Genomic DNA, 17483 nt, shown 5'->3' on the forward strand with positions numbered 1-17483 from the left:
AACAAGGTCCCAATGCTACTGCCCCTATAAGCCCTTGCTCTAATGTGGGCATGCCCACCACCACCGCCATCATTCCTAAGGGAAAAATCAGTCCAGTATGGAGCAGCAGTCTATTACAAAACACATTAGTTACCAGTTGATCTAACCTACATGTCTTCTAAATATCCATGTAGACCTGACACAGACAATGAAGGTGGAAGTCAGAATCACTACACAATGTGAATTGTTACTGTTACACTGATATGGGTCCTCCCTGCATGGAGTTTGCATGTTCTCCCTGTGTCTGCGTGGGTTTCCTCCGGATACTCCGGTTTCCTCCCACAGTCCAAAGACATGCAGGTTAGGTGCATTGGCGATTTTAGATTGTTCCTAGTATGTGCTTGGTGTGTGGGTGTGTGTGTGTGCCCTGCCCGTGGTTTGTTTCCTGCCTTGCGCACTGTGTTGGCTGGGATTGGCTCCAGCAGACCCCCGTGGCCCTGTAGTTAGGATATAGCGGGTTGGATAATGGATGGATGGATGTATTTCATTTATTGACTTTTTCATCAATATTCTTTTCTGCAATGATGTAGGACACATGTAAGTAAGAAATTCATTTTAATGAGTGCATATAACAATAAATCTCACTTCATTTACTCGCTGCACAGATCGTTTCACTCTTACTTCGCGTTTTAAGTCGCACAGTTTGTCCTAAATACCCTTCCGTCATTCATATTGCGCCACGGAACAGAGTTGCCTTTAGGTGCGCATGCGTCTCCTTTAGAGCTTCACTTTGCTGTGCACGTACTTCCTCATTTAGCTATGGATTCTAGCAACCGTATTTATTATCGATCATTATGGAGCTGTTCGCCTTCCAAATGGGGTTATTTGTCTTTTACCTGTTTATACCTGTTATTATTGATTGTAATGATAGGAGCCACCCAGGAGAAGACTCAGACGGTAGAGTTTGATGTGCGTCCCGGGGGCATGGTGCACAGCTTCTCGCACAACATGGTAAGGCTATGAAAATGTAGTAAGATAACATTTAAGGGGGTTGAGCGTGTGAGTTCAATGTCTGCAGTGATGATGGCGGCGAAACAGTCTTAAGGGGGTGTGTTTTGTTGAACTTTACATGATGTGTTAAATGTTGCAGTTTTCTTCAGACCCTTGTTAAGAGACACGTCACTTCTACTGCTTTCAGTTCAGTGCTTCTTTTCACACACTTTGCGAACGATAGGGGGCGCAGTTGCACACAATTTGGTAATGACTTTCAGTAAATGAAGAAATTGGTCAGTAATCGTATACAAAATTCCTTTTTGCAAGACTCTGCTTGCAGCTGTGTCTAGTAACAGTCACTTTTGACTCCAAGTAAAGTTTTCACAACTGTCTTGCAAAGTCATCCAGACAGTGAAAAGGTGGAGTTGGATTTTGTAGAAATTTTCTATTTTTTGCCATGTTAAATACAATTCCTCTGTCTACTATTCAAATCTCATCCCAGGCTTCAGGCAGTGTTTCACACCTTATGTTTTTCTTATGTTTTATATACTTCGCACATAGAGGTTCCTCTAATGACTGTATAGAACTCTAGTTTAAGTAACATTATCTGTTATGGCAATGGGATGAAGGGAGGGACAGCGTGGCGGTACAGTGGTTAGTGCTCCAGGGCTCCGAGTTTGAATTTCACCTCTCGGTTGGATATGTCTGAAACACCTATGCGAGGAGGCATCTTAATCGGATGCCAGAACCGCCACAACTGGCTCCTTTCACTGCAGAAGAGCAGCGGCTCCCCCTAATGTCTGAACTCTTCACCAAATCCTTAAAGCTGAGAAAGTGAAATTGATTTTTTATTTCAGGGGTCATATCAAATAGGCATCCTGTAAGAAAATTTAGTAAGGTGGCTTCAAGCCAGCTTTTGTGTTTTTATCATTTAAACAATGACAAGTGAACATTGGGTAAATATAAGTTCAAAGAGGCCAAGATTTACATTTTTGGCTGACTTCTTTATCCAAGGTGACTTACAATATTTATGATACAATGGACTGCATTTCTTTTGTTTTTCCAGTTGGCTCACAGGGAGGTCAAGTGACTTGCTCATGGTCAGACAGTGTCAGTATAGCAGGATTTGAACCCACAACCTCAAGGTTTGAAGACCTAAGCCTTAACCCCTACACCAAACTGCCCCACCATACAAAACATTTTTTGTGTATATATGTATAGGGTGGTCCAGATCTAACTATCTAATTTTCATTACGCTATAACTTAAGTTTATTACGTAGAAAAATCACCCGAAAAATCCCGGACCATCGAGAAGTATGCGAACTGATGACATGAAGAATCATCTTCACACCGAACTGGAATCGTCCCTGCATAAATCAAAGTCATCCAGACGATCTGGATCTGCATAATTCGATCTGGACCACCCTGTATATATGAATGTGTATGTATGTGTATTTGTTCGAAGGAGCAAAGATTTAATGTTCCTGTTGACACAAAGCTATAATTAAAAACACCATGCAGATGATGTGTTTAAGTACAGTATGCGGCCCTGCTGCACATTTAGTGTGGAATGCAGCACAGGGGGTAGCCGTGTTTTCAATATCTGACTTTTCCTAGTAGTCATCTTCGAAGTTTCTGCCTCGTACATCAGAGTCCTTACAATGTCTTTTATATTTGCTTATACAGACAAAGTACTCTTCTTTTACTTAAATGTTTTTATAATCTGCAGGGGGAGCATCGCTGCTCATTCACGTATGCATCCCAGGGCGGTACAAATGAGGTGAGTAGTTCATACTTATTAACCTGTAACTTCATTTGTGTATGTTCTGGTTAAGCTATGCCAGCATAGGGATATACCTGCTGTCATCATTTGAGGAGTTGACTTCGGCTTTATATAGACTGCTTTTTCCTAATACTTTCACTCCCTTTTTAATATCATATTTATGGGTCAGTTGATAATACTTTGATTGATTAAAGAATTAGCATCTCCGGATGTGTGCACGATTAGCAAAATTGAAACGTGTAGTTTCCCTTAAACTAACCCTTTTTTTTTACTACTTTTCTGTGTAGCAGTGGCAGATGAGTGTTGGACTCAGTGAAGATGAAGGCCTCTTCTCTTGTTCAGTGTGGAGGTATTTTTATTTATTTATTTTTTGGGGGTAATCATGCTCTGTTTGTTGCACTATTTCAATCCACAGAACAGCTGTGGGGACACATTTGTACAGAAAATTTTGCATCACCGAATATGTTACAGCTATCTTCCCTGTCTAAGGCTTTGACATTATGGAGCATGTTCTTTATACGCGGCCTTTTCTCACTTGTTTTTGTTTTTCTCTTGGACAGACCTCAAGGGAAGTCCTACCTGTTCTTCACACAGTTCAAGGCAGAAGTAACGGGTGCTAAGATTGAATATGCCAGTGCTTATGTAAGTGTTCCCTTTTTGTATGCAGAATGTGAGGCTAAATGAGTTGGAAAGAAAATTATGAGTAAAACTGGTGTTTATTACTTCTGTTGTTGGCATAAATGTTATTTTAATAGTTGCCTCTTGTCTAATGGTCCTCTGAAAACATCCTTTATCATAGCACTTATTTGTATTTTGTTAAAGCAGAGATTTTTTCTTTTTAGCCCCCTCCACATTTCCTCCTTCCAGCCCACCCCTGTTCTAACCCTGGGTCACAAGCTTATTTTAGACACCCACGTAAACTATAAAAATCCAAGATGGTTAAAGACCGTAAGAGCTCAATTGTTCCATAGAAGTTCACCCGTTGTTCTGCTCAAAATAATTTAAGAAGCACGAAGTTTTCCGATTTGTGTAGGAGTGTCCAGGGCTCAAAAAACTTAAAGCCTAGAAATGTACAGATCCCCAGTTTAAATTTAAATTAATCTCCTCCATATTATACTTGGAGAGAGCACTAACAAAATATTTATGGTGCATTCAGAAGGTATTCAGACCCCTTTCACATTTTGGTGAGTTGTAGCCTCAAGCTAAAAATTTTTTTTTCCTTCCTCGAGCAACTCTCGATACCCCAGAATGACAAAAAAAATAAAAAATTAAATAAAGTCGATTCCGCTTAATTGGGCCACCGGTTAATTGTGGCAGCTGCTTATTTGGGCCAAATCTCAAGGAACGAAAACCAAACTAATAAATTAATACATAATTTAAACTCTTAATTGCGTGCTGCCAGAAGGTCATCTATTGTTGCCCGTCAAAGAAGCACGAGTAAGTTTGGCTAGTACAATCTCAGAGTGGATTAGCACGTGTCTGCTTAATAGTCTACCATCACCACTACCGTACCGTATTCAATTACCCCTACACTGCCTCGCGTGTATGTATAACAGATGAGTAAACTTGTTTTTGTCGATTTTATTTAAAAATTTATAACCCTTGCCAAGATGCCAAGAAATGATTTTACACTTTCAAGTAAAATTGCTTTGTTGGTTAAAATTAAAAGCCAGCCATTTAATTCAAGCCATTATAGGCGCACTGAGATAACTGGTGTACCAAAATCTACCATAGCACGTCTCTTACAACAAAAAAATCAACTGTGTGAGGAATGGGCATTACAGAAAGGATGAACAGGAAGATCCAAAAGAAAATGTGATGGAAAGGATCCAGAAGTCGAAGAAGCACTAGATCAATGGTTTTCTATAGTTAGTGGGCGAGGCGTGAATATCAGCGGTCCAGTGTTGAAGGCGAAGTCAGACGAGATTGCTAAAAAACTGGGCCACAACAATTTTAAATCAACTGATGGTTAGTTGTCTCAATGAAAAGCAAGACACAATATCAAATTTTAAAAAGCGCATGGTGAAAAGGGTAGTGCGGATAATGTAAGTGCTGAGCAATGGAAAAATATGAAAATTCCTACTTTCTTAGAGAGTTTCTGTGCAGATGACATTTGCAACACTGATGAAACCGGCCTTTATTATCGTATTATTTTTTCTTCACAGTTTATTTTTTCTTTTAATTTATATTTCTGTTGAATAATCTCTCTATTATAAAAAAAAAATCTTGGAAAGAAAAGGCAGGGTGACGAGATATGATCTTCTCGGAGGTTCTTGGAAGACACTAAAAGACCCACGAGACACTCCGAAGCCAGTCTCTCGTCTCGCCGCAAACATGAGACTTGGTGCCAAAGGTTGTCCCAGGACCATATCGTGGTAACGTGGAACATGAGATTCTCGCAAGACACGTCCTACTTACAACCGATGTCAAATAAGAGTACAGCCAGCAAAATACTCAGTCGAGTAAAGGCACATAGCACACACAGATCCTGTGCTCTCAGCACATAGAGTATAAAGCATATAAGAACAATACGTTCTAGATGAACTGTTAACGACTAAGCAAAAAAGAAAGAGCAGCGTGGAGAAAAGAGACCCAAAAGCATTGGAGAGAAAAAAAGGCAGATAACGGATTATGAAAGCAGTGGAATTTGAAAGGCTCAAACAAACGATGGCGCAATACACATGCAGAGAAAAGTACAGAATATGAAAGCAGTAAAATTTGAAAGTATTCTAGCGTCCCAGCCTGGTTGAAACCTTTTTTGTTTTAAGTGACTGTTAGGTCCGATTGAGGGAGGGCGGAGTACAGCACGGAAGACTGATAGCGGGGTATTGATTGATGCGGTAATTGGGGCAGAGACCCGGGGGAGGAGGGGTTGGAGAGGGTGCTAGAAAGTTGTGTTTGGGGTTACAAAGTCGGCGATTGTTCAAGTAAAACTTTTGTGACACTTTATTACGTCCGTATATAAAGGAAATGAATCATCAGGACCAGGTGTAATTGGAAAAAATAGCAGGACAAAGTGAGGTCAGAAATAAAAGGCAAAGAGTAGAAAACAAAGTAAAACGTCATAAAGAGGTTCAAAAACACATGCAGAGCAGGTTAGAGATAATGAAAACAGTGGAATTCGAAAGACACAAAAAAACGTAGGTGAGATACACATGCAGAGCAAGTTACAGAATATAAAAGCAGAAAAATTCGAAAGTATCAAAACAAGATAAAGATCGCATTAGCACTAAAAAAGAGAAATTGTGGACTATATGCTATGAGAATCTGTGGTCCCGAAAAAGTTAAAGCAACGACAAGTTTAATTTCAAAGAAAACACAATTTGGTCAGGGGTATATTTATGATCAAGGAGAAGCGATGCACATTTAACACTTTGAGGGCTGAATATTTTTTCCAAAAAACTCAGTTTTCTGAAAAGCACACAATGCATTAGTTTCACACGTAAATCAAGACTGCTGTTGGTGCCTTTTCAGCATCCCTAGCAATAGTGGCTGTGCAGGGGGAGCTCGATGGCCTGCAGAAATGCACGGCGGACCGCTACCCCTTTGTCTTCACACAGCAGGTGGGCGACGGTGGCAGTCGCAGTGTGATGTAATATGGTTTGTTCCTCTTGTCATCATAAGTGGTGGTCCTCCTAGGCAAACGCTGCTGTAGGCATATCAGCTATATGAACACGTTCAGCACCACGATCAGCTGGGGACCGATAGGCTGATGCTGGTACCTCACTTTCGTTTTCTATATCCATCTCTAGATCACTTGCATCAAACTCAGAGTCTGAAAAGTCAGAGTCTGATTAAACAATAATACATAAAACGTCCATGGAGTATTTTGCTTTGCACATTTGCTTTAGTCTCGCCAGATGTTGATGCTATTTTAGAGGCTGTTTGCTCTTCACTACTCATGCACGCACAGGGAATCAAAGTCAAATCAACAAAGCTAACTTTCTTTCCTTTAACCAAAGAGAGTCGAACTAAAACATAAAGACGAGTTTTGTCACAGTTTGTCACAGTTTACAGCCCATTACCATCCTCTACCCCTGAATTTCAACAAAAGTCAACATCAGCCCTGAAAGAGTTAAACAGGCGATAAGAAAGGTAATGTAGTATATATTCCGCGAATAACATTAGACACCAAAGGAGATCTTGATATGCCATTCGTATTAAAATGTTTACAGTTTCCCGTGAGAATAGCTTTTGCTATGACAATTAACAAATCACAGGGACAAACATTAGAAAAAGTCTTATTTTTTGAGAAACAATATTCACTCATGGGCAGTTATACTTTGCATTGTTACAATGTATCTCCAGAAACTGAATCAAAATTCAGTGCAATCCTGAAGAAAAAGAAATTCCAAATATTGTTTTTAATGAAGCTTGTAAAAGTGCAAATAATGAAACTGAAACAATTCCAAAGCACAAAAACAGCTGTTAAAATTGTATATTCGATTAACCGAACACAGGTTGGCGAGCGATGCGACCAGGGGGCACAGCCCCCTAGTTTATTAAAATATTAAAACAATAAATAATTTTCTTTCAATGTTATGTGGAATTCCTTAATTGGGCCAAAATGTCCTAGTCCTATTGTGTCCCAATTAAGCGGAATGGACTGTATTACATTGAGTTCAGATCAGATCCTTTTACTATGACACTTGAAATTTGGCACAAGTGCATCCCAGATCTGGGGAAGGCTACAACATATTTTTGCAGTATTAAAGGTTCCGAACACAGTTGCCTCCATAATTCTTAAATGGAAGACGTTTGGAACGATCATGGGCACATTTGGTAAGAGAGGTGATCAAGAACCCAGTGGTCACTCCGGCTGGATAAACATTCAGAAGGACAACCATGACTACAACACTCCACCAATACTTGACTTCATTAACAGCCTCTACTCTGAAAAACATGCATAAAAGCCTGCTTGGAACTTTCAAAAAAGCACCTAAAGGACATTTAGATTGTAAGAAACAAGATTCCCTGGCATGATGAAATCAGGATTGAACTGTATGGCCTTAATTGTAAGTAGAGATGCTCCAATCAATTGTCCACCGATCTAAATCATCCAATTGTCACAAAAAAAACTGTCTCTAAATTAGCCAAGCACAAAAAACAATATTTTCCACCCCTGCTTTTTCTAAGCTAATTGCAGTGCTCCTCTATGCAAGGTGTTAATGGTAGTTAGAAAAGAAAAGATAAAGACATATTTGAAATTGCTAATTAGTAAACAATAGAGTGGTTAGCTTAACAGTAAAATGTGTCTTATTAGTTGAAGCTGCTAAGCATGGTAGTCTTGTCTTCTTGATGAACAACTTATGAACATTTGATACGTTTTATAAATATTTGTACTGTGTTTATTATTTGTTGCTGGATGTCATTCAGCATAACCTTTGGTAAGAAACAAATGCATAATTAATGCTAATCCATATTTATAATTACACGTCAACAATTGCAAATGTCTGTCTGATACACTGAAGAAAACAAAACACCTGTATAAATATAGTAAATGTTTATTTTTAACAGCAAAAAACTTTAGTGTAATTAAAATAATTAAAACCTATAAGTGCATGTATATTTGCATTTAATAAGAACCAGCGCACTGTGGATCTCATACAGGCCTGAAGGTTCACCTTCCAGCAGGACAGTGACACCAAGCACAAAGCAATGACAACACAGTCAGTTTTTTTTAGGGACAAGTATGTGAATGTCTGTGGGTAGCCTAGACAGGGCCTGGACTCTAAACTGATTGAAAATCTCTGCCCATTTCTGGTGTTTGGCATTAAACTGGGTGGCCCAGGTGGCCTCCTGATGTTTCTTTGGTACTCCTCTGCTCCTTTACCTATTCACAGGTGCTTCAACTAAGTACTGAGTAAATGATCTGAATACCTTTGCCAATGTGAAGTTTCAGCTTTTCATTTTTACATTTTGCAAAAATGCCTAAAGTCCAGTTTTTGCTTTGTCATTCTGCAGTATTAAGTGTTGCTTGATGTGTGGAAAAAATTAATTTGGATGATTTTAGAATAAGACTACCGTATAAAAATATGAAATAAGTGAAAGGCTCTGAATGTTTTCTAAAGATACTATAGCTGCTTTCATGCTGCTAGAATTTGAATCGCAGAGGACTGATGCTGGAATTTGTTTTTTTTTTTTTTTTTTTTTCTTTTTGGTTTTAGCAGAGGACATAACAGAAGTTGTCTTTTCTTATTGTACAAAATTTAGTCTGTTAACCTTGAACAACTGTTATCTTTTTTGGAGTATGTGCTTTTATTAGGTTTATTAATCTTTTCACATATTACTACATCATAATTGATTTATTGCTCTCTCTCTCTCTCCCTCTCTGTGCAGTCCCAGGCTGCAATTGGGGGTACCAGAGATGTTCCTTTGAAAAATGAGGAGTACATTATTGGAGACACAACAGGTTAGTGATTTCACCTTGTATACCTGACCAGCTACGTGGGGGATGAAATAGTGAGAGCTGTGAAACAGAAGAAAGTCACTTGGATGGTATCTCCTGTGTGTGCAATTCTTCTAACCTGCTTCTCTCTGCTTCTGCTTACAGTGACTCACAGAGAAGGGAAGTTTCGTTCTGAACTGTCCAAATTGACAGTTATTGCAAGAACGCGACATGATGAGCTGTAATCACATCTGTGACAAGAAGGACAATCTGAAGAGACATATAAGCTTCTATGCACACGGTGACAAGCAGGTTTTGAAGGAACAAAATAGTCATTTCTGTGGACTTGATGATTATTGTAAAGTATTGTGCAGGACTCCATAAATATGAAAGCCATTAATTTCCTCTCATCTGTATAGGTCAGTATAAACTAGACAAAGGTAATGGCTTCTCAGTACATATTCAGTAAGGGGCTTAAAATCAGGAATAGAACCCGAGAGAAGATGGCATAATAGTACAAAGCACCAACAGAGTGAACCTGTGATTTTATTCAGAGGTTGGTGCTGGGTAGCATTTATAGCAGTTGTCAACAATGATTACTTTTTACCTCCTATATCCTGAATGTAGATGGTTTCGTTACTTTTCTAATACAATTTTTATCAAACTGTGCAAGTCCAGAGTGAATCTTGTCTCTCTGACATGTGGATATATAATTGGTGCATAATGCAGGGATGGAAACGTCTTATGCTGCTGAGCTACAGCACCAAGGTCGTCATGAGGTACAATAGTAGCAACACTGAAGTCAAAATTAAGTACAATATAGCAATAGGGAATTGCATCTTTTCTTGTTCCATGAAAGAAAATTACAATATTATGCCTCAAAAAATAGCATCCAGATTTATCCAGGTGTATTTTAAGAGGAACGCAAGATGTGACTTGTGATCTCCGTAAAAGAAGGAAGAGATGTGGACTGGTCCAGTGCGGGCATCCTACACTTAGCAGTAACTGAGCAGGCCAAGAGGCCATAAGGGATACTTACTACATACTTTGTTATGCTGTACAGTAGATTGTATAGAATTTCTAAAAATCTTTATGTAAAGAACGAATATCTATTCCCACCATTTATTTTAAATATGGATGTGGGGTGTGAACATTGAATGATCTGTACTGGCCAGGACTGTTGCTCTGCAAGTCTAGGTGAATATTTTCATTTATTGAGTCTGATACAGCATTTAATTGGAAATAAATCAGAGGGTTTAGTGAACCATCTACAGTAATCCAGTTGCTCATGAGAACATGTAAGCCTTGCTTGAGGATTATCATCAGTTAAGCCACTAGTAGGGCACCATAATATTTTATCAGGGATTAATGCTCTTATAAAAAAAAAAAATTATCCTCTTTTGGTTTTAGGTATCTGTTGGCTGCCTTTGTTCACAATTTATTTTTTAGTTCAGAGAGTGAAGAGGCATTTAATTGCTCAAGAGTTTGTTTGCTTGTGGTTTATAGGTGAGACTTGCAGAATACTGAGCTGCATTGAGTAGGCCCACTTTATTACACACATTCATTTACCTCTTGCTTTCTTCATCAAATAGTGAGCATAGTGTCATAGTATTCTGTATATGTTACACTATTATTACTACTGTATTACTAAATTACCTAATTACCAAATCATTGCAGTACTGGAAATCAGTCATACTTGGCCAAATCAAAATCCTGTGGTCAGTGTGATTCTAGTATGAATTTGAACTGACTTTTCAGTTGGCAAAATTACATGCAGTTTTGTGTATTTATTTTTGTTCTTTTTTTTTTGGTTTGTAGAATGAGTTCAGTTAAAATGCAGGAAATAGAATCCAGTTTACAGATTGATTGTGGTGGGGGGAAGCAAGCAGTTGTTTCCTAGGGTTGAATATTGAGTGTTTTCTCTAGTATGCCATTCTGCACTATAGCAGAGGGTACTGCTGGTGGCATTTAACTGGTCAGCTGCTACACATTTGTTTGTGGTGTTTCTTAGTGGTTAACAAGTTAGACTGCAAACCACAAGATTGCAGGTTTACATTCCAACATCGCCTCACTGCATGCTAGCCACATAATCTGCTTCTGTTCCTCGGTCCTCTGCCTGGTATAAATCTGCACTTCTTAAAGCTGGGGATATCAATAGTGCTTCAGTGCACTTTCCACCCAGTTTGGTTAATAATGGGGGTACTGGGGTGCTTATTCTGTCAAGACTGCTTGATCTTTCACCGTACTGTTTTCTTCTGGCTTCCTTCTATAGCTTATATATTATTGTCAAATTATTTGAAAAATCTAATCCATCCAAGTGTGCATGTAATATATGTGTGATTGTTCTGCATTGTGTCCCATGTGCTGCTGGGGTAAAGGGTAGAGTTAGGTGTAAGAATTGGCAGTACTTGAATATTACAAATATGATGTGAAACTGGCTAGGGAACATTTATTTTTTCAATGCAGTATTAAGGGACTCGTAACCTACACTGGCAGCATCACATGGCATGCACTATACCAGTCCACCTGAGAGCTGCCTGGTTAAATTAACATGGAACTCTTTCAGATCTGGGAAGAAAAAGTAGAGGCAGGGTTTCTAATCCAGAATCCTGGAGATGCGAGACAATATTACTAACCATTACAACACCGTATCACCATTCTGACAATATGGATAATTAAAAAAAAAAAAAAAAATCTTAATTCAATGTGTTCATTTCTGTTCACATCATTGTTTTATTCAGAACATTTTTTTTTCTAGGTAACCTTAAAACAGTTTTGCCTCTCACTATGGTTAAGATTGTTTTTACTTACTAGACCTTGCTTTTATCAAAACTATGTAGATTTACAGTTTTTTTAACGCTGATTTTGTTTGTTTATTAATGTTGGCAAATTATCAAAGGTATTACAGATCTTTAAATATACAGTAGATCTTTGTTTATTTGTTTCTATATGAATCTCGACAAGTTTTTAGACATGAATGATAAATCCCATTATGCATGGCAAAAAATCTGCATTGCAAAATGATATTAAATTAGCAAAATGTGTTTTTCCCCTTTATAAAGCTTATAATTTACCTGTAAACTAAAAGGAATATTTGTGCACAGCAAAAGCCAGTTATTTGATGCAGTCTGGCCCCTGCATCCTTGAGTTAGTTAAGTAAGTGCCAAAAGTAGACAGATAAGTAGATAAGACACACTAATAGTATTAATCTTGTCAGATGGGGTTAAAGTGAGGTTGGAAATGTTCAACATAAAAAGGTGTTGTATAAAGTAAGCATTGCTTATAAATTGAACATAATAGTAATTTAGGTATAATATTTTTATTTAATTCAAAAGTAAGAGACTAACTGATAAGATACGAGTATACTGTTTATGGCTATGACAACAGCATACATTGTACTGAATGTCCTAGAAAGGTTAAACATCACAGTACAGTACTGACCAGACTGAAACAAGTCATCGCAAACAAAAACGTTTACGGAGATGTACAGAGTGTCCTTTGATTTACAGTATCTGCCACAATGAAGGCAAATAACAAAGAAGGGGGGACAGTTTTGTCATAGCAGAAGCACATTTTCAGTTAGGTGCTATACAGTTTGTGAGGTTAGGTGAACAAACTGAACACCAGCAGAAAGTTGTAGTTCTGAGGATGAATGGAGATGTCTGGGTAGCTTCTTTTTAGATGAGCTCTGCTTTATTTTATTTTTTTTAAGTGGTAGGGTGGGGTGTGCAGTTGGGGGCAAACTACATTTTCCTGTTTTGACGTTCGGCCTTACTCACCTATTCTGGTGCTTTCCAGTTTTGTTATCTGCATTCCTTTGGGCTTTGATGTTGCCGACTGCTCAGCTACACGGTTGTGGACTTTATCTGGCCATTTCTTGTGTGGCAAGGTCCCTTCTTAAAAGCCAAGGATGCCTGACTTGATGATGTCACACATTTATAACAAGTGTCTTCTGGGAGTACAGTTAGGTGATGTCTGGCAGGACAAAATAATCTGTTCTGTGTGGACAGCTGCCAGGCACTATGGGAGTTGCAACCCTTGCCAACTCTCTGCCCCTGAGTTGACACCAGCAGCCAGGCTGGCTCCACATTGTGTTGCATAAATATTGGATGATTGGCAATAGACATCCCAGCTTCTCTGCATCGAACAGAGTTGCTGTAGGTCCACATACGAGACAGCCCTGGTGGAGGTTGGAGCGATGCAAATGGAGGACACTGCAAGTGCTGTTCACGTGTTTTCCTGGAAAGCGAACATAGTTTTGCACGTTCTGATTCCAATTGGAAACCCCCAAGACTTGACATGGCATCCCCATTTGTGCTACTTCCACTTGAAATTGTCTTGCTGTGCTCATCAGTGCAAAGTTCATCATCCAACAGGTCAAGATGTGAGGTCAGCAGGTCAATTTGATGAAGCATCTGTGTAAAGGAGAGACAAGAGACAGCAGGAGACTGATATACAGGTGGACTGTGCCACTATGGCTGGTAGTTGGTACATTTTCTACGAAGCAGATGGCAGGGTTCATTTAAGTGCATGGAGTGCCAGTCTGGCTGAGCACCTCACACGTGCTTTACAGGGCTGTGATTAGCATGGCGCACATTTCATTGTTATAGCTGGCTGTAGACCTAGCAGGTACCAGACAGCCTGCTTTTTTTCCCTACTTGCTTTTCCCAATTTTCCTCCTATGTCATTACAATAGAAAATCAGGAGACCGCTTACCTCTTTCATTTCCTGATGCACTTCCTTTAGACTCTGCAGGACTACCTCTAACTTCTCCACAACTCCCTTGATTTCCTCCCGGACTGAGAGCTGACGAGGATGTAGTTGAGGTGTGTGCCTCTTGATGCTTTCCCCTCCTTCATGCCCAAAAGTATTTTCCAGCAGCTGCCAATGGAAGTCCTCTCTGGTAATAGCCAGCGTTCCTTTCCACTGCTGCCCATGACGTTCTGTTTCCCTCGGGGGGATCAGAGTAGTGGAAGACCCCACCGACCCTTTGTTCTGATGTGACCTGCAGAGCCTTTGTCCATGAGGTCTGTGATGGGAAGACATGGCATTGCACCCAGCCTTCCTTTTGTATGCCTTCTACAGGTGGTTCTTTATTGTGAATTCCTGAAAGAACCTCACCATATTTGCTTTTCTTCTTGGCTCTTACCCTCCTCCTGCTCCCTAACTACCTCTTTTGTTTTGTTGTGCACCTTAATCTCCTCCACCACCTTTTTTCCTCACAGCTGCCACTGTCCTGTCATCCTATCCCCATTCCTACACTTCAACCCTTTGTGTCTTGAGCTTATTTACCTCATTCCATCAGCTCTCCCTCAACTCCTGTCTCTGCTTTTCCTCTTTTATTTCTATTTATGTTCTACTTGGTTACTCAGTCTGCCACGCCTTTGCTTCACGTTTTCTTCATGGTCAGTAACTCTTCTCTATTTTGCCATTCTCTGACCCAAACTTGCCTTATCCCACTTTCTTTTTTCTGCTACAAGTGTTGACCCCTCTGTCCACCGTACTTCTCAAGCCTCTTCTATGTGTTTTTGTCCAACCCTCTCATACTCCTCCTTCTTGAACCTGTGTATTCAACCCGCCATGTGCCCTCTCTCGTTCTCTTTCTTCTCCTTTTAGCCCGCTATTCGTTTCCCCACTTTCTGTCTATCTTCTCTTCTTCTTTTCTGCCCTGTTTGTTTCCCTCCTTTACTGCCCCTACAGCTCTGATTCTTACCTCTTTCCTCCTCACTGTCTGTTCTCTTCCAGCTCCCCTCAGATGTTCTCTCGATTGCAATCTTGTTTAATCCCTGGCGGATGCTGCCTCCCCACGTGCTTCCTGCTGCTGCCACTGCCCAACCTGGCCAGGACGAACAAGCCACACTGCTCCAGAAGCAATACGGCAGCCGGCAAGCCTCTCGAGCAGATGACCAGGCATCCGTCGTCCTGAGTTTGAAATTACATAAAGAGTACAATTTGAGCGATAGATAGCTCAACAGTGCTGCCACTGCCTGTATCAGTTTGAGTAGGATTAAGGGGTGGGGGGTTACATCTGCTGGGCACACGGAATAAGGTGGCAGCTGTCCTGGTGATTTGGATCTAAAGCTATTTCATCTTTTTTTTTGTTGTTCTTAAACACCTGTCACAAAACATGCAGAACTGAGAGTTCTAAAACATCATCCTGACCGACTGTCCTTGCCAACATGCAGCCCTCATCTGGGTACACGGCTTGGGCTCTTAATTTGTGTTGTAATAGCAGCTTTATTGTCTTTTACTTTGATGTGGGAAACTTCAGAATCAGAATTCACTTTATTTGCCAGGTACACTGTGTACTGTGAATTTGTCTTGATAGTATAATGTTGGAAACATACAAGGACAACACAGAATACTAAAGATAATGTAAGAAGATAAAATACGAGGCAGCACACAAGGGCAATACGAAAGATAGAGAGGGTTAAAATGTCCAGGCAGTCGAGTGTGCAGGTATACAGAGACATGGAGTACAAGCTCAGACCTGATTGGTCACCCATTGAGGTGATGGGCTGTTTTAGCTTTTGCTGCATGAAGACGTTTGCTGGACGGAAGTCTTTGGAGCAGGTGATGCCCTGGGTGAGTCAAGCAGCGGTGATCTTTCCTTACTTTGGACTCTTAGTGGCCTTCATTGTGCAGTAAGTTACAGCCTATAACCTTCACAGACTCTGATGCAACACCAAACCAGACAGTTACAGCTGAGGCTACCATGGACTCGACAGCTGGGTACAATTGGACCGATATCGTTTGAGGGAGATTGACTTTACGCAATTGACACCAAAAGAACATTCTCTGATGGGCTTTCTTAATAATGCATATGATGTTATCATCCCACTTAAAAGTTTTGTGACAACACAGTGCCCAGAAGCTTAAAGGGTTCCATCATTCCAACAGGTGACTCCTTTTATAGCAAGTGGTAGGTGAACAGGTGACTTTCCTGAAATCTATGATAATCTCCTGAGTTTTTTTGAATGTTAAGGTTCAAATTATTATGGCTGCACCACGGTGTCAGATTTTCCACCTCTTCTCTGTATATGGACTCGTTATTATTTGAATATTAGTATTACGTTATCTGTAAATTTAAGAAGTTGGACAGATGAATTGCCAGTGGTACAGTCATTTATATACAGTAAAGTGTGAAGAGTAATAGGGAAAGGACATCTCCGCAGTGCACCATCATTAAGGGTTAATGGGTCAGACGTACGTTTCCCTTCTGTAAGAAAGTCGGTGATCCAATGGCAGGTTGAACTGGGTGAGTTTCTTATCGATGTGCTCTGGGATGATTGTATTAAAAGCAGAAATGAAGTCCACAAATGTGGTCCTCCCAAATGCCTCTGGCTTATCAAGGTATTGGTAAATAAAGATCGGACCTAAATTCACTCAGGGCAGAGTGGTGGCACTGAGGCTGGGAATCTGACGCAGCAATTGAAAGGTTGCTGGTTTGAATCCTATAAAATGCCACACCGTTGGACCCTCGAGCATGGCCCTCAACCTGCAATTGCTCCGTCTTGGGTATAACGTTAACCTGTAGGATTGGGACTCCAGCCACTGTACAAAACCTCATGCTGTTCCACTGGTGTTGAGGTGCCACTCATTGCACAGCTGCACTCGGTTCCTAATCTGGGATCCTGAGGTGGCTGATCGCGTGGTGGGTGTGGCGAGACGCTGTATCAGTGCATGCTTCTAACCTCCTCCTCCTCCTCAAATTATTGCATCATCCACAAACCGGTTAGCTCTATGCAAACTGAAACGGGTCCAGGAAGTCATTTGTAGCATTCCTGAGATATTTCAGAATAAGGTGCCATTCAGGCCTGTGACCTTTGATTTTAGAATGATGGTGGAGGACTTGAAGAAGGCAGGAACAGTGCACAGATCCAGAGATCCATAACAGGCAAGCAGAATGTTAGCGCCCTCTAATGCTGGAAATACTATATTGAATTAGATAGACACCACCATATCTATCTCTCTATAGATAAAAAAAATCGTGGAAGGAGACGAGACGTGACTTTCTCAGAGAGACACTTTCACGTCCTGCGAGACGAATCTTTGTGCCAGGAGATTTAACCAGGCCCGGCGCCGGAAATTAAAGACAGAGTAGATGACAACGTAAAACGTCGTAACGAATTCAAAAACGTTGGTGCGATACACATGCAGAGCAGATTAGAGATAACGGAAGTATGAAAATTTGAAAGTCTCAAAAAAAATTATAGTAATGATCACATTAACGCAAACAAACAAATTATTACTCGGTGAAATAACAGAAGAGCGAAAAGAAATTGAATATATTGTTCGGATTTAAACTTTAAGTCGGAGACTTGTAGATCGTCTAATTCG

General features: G+C 40.2%; 1 protein-coding gene across 1 annotated transcript; it reads left to right on the forward strand.

Moving 5' to 3' along the window:
* Positions 1-736: 736 nt before the first annotated feature.
* Positions 737-11837, forward strand: mydgf (myeloid-derived growth factor). The gene is made up of 6 exons (XM_039766738.1): positions 737-990; positions 2702-2752; positions 3043-3104; positions 3316-3397; positions 9095-9167; positions 9309-11837. The coding sequence occupies exons 1-6, from the start codon at positions 799-801 to the stop codon at positions 9386-9388; spliced, it is 540 nt and encodes a 179-aa protein (XP_039622672.1). The 5' UTR covers positions 737-798; the 3' UTR covers positions 9389-11837.
* Positions 11838-17483: the final 5646 nt, after the last annotated feature.

The sequence above is a fragment of the Polypterus senegalus genome, chromosome 10 (assembly GCF_016835505.1).
Source record: "Polypterus senegalus isolate Bchr_013 chromosome 10, ASM1683550v1, whole genome shotgun sequence".
Taxonomy (NCBI): domain Eukaryota; kingdom Metazoa; phylum Chordata; class Cladistia; order Polypteriformes; family Polypteridae; genus Polypterus; species Polypterus senegalus.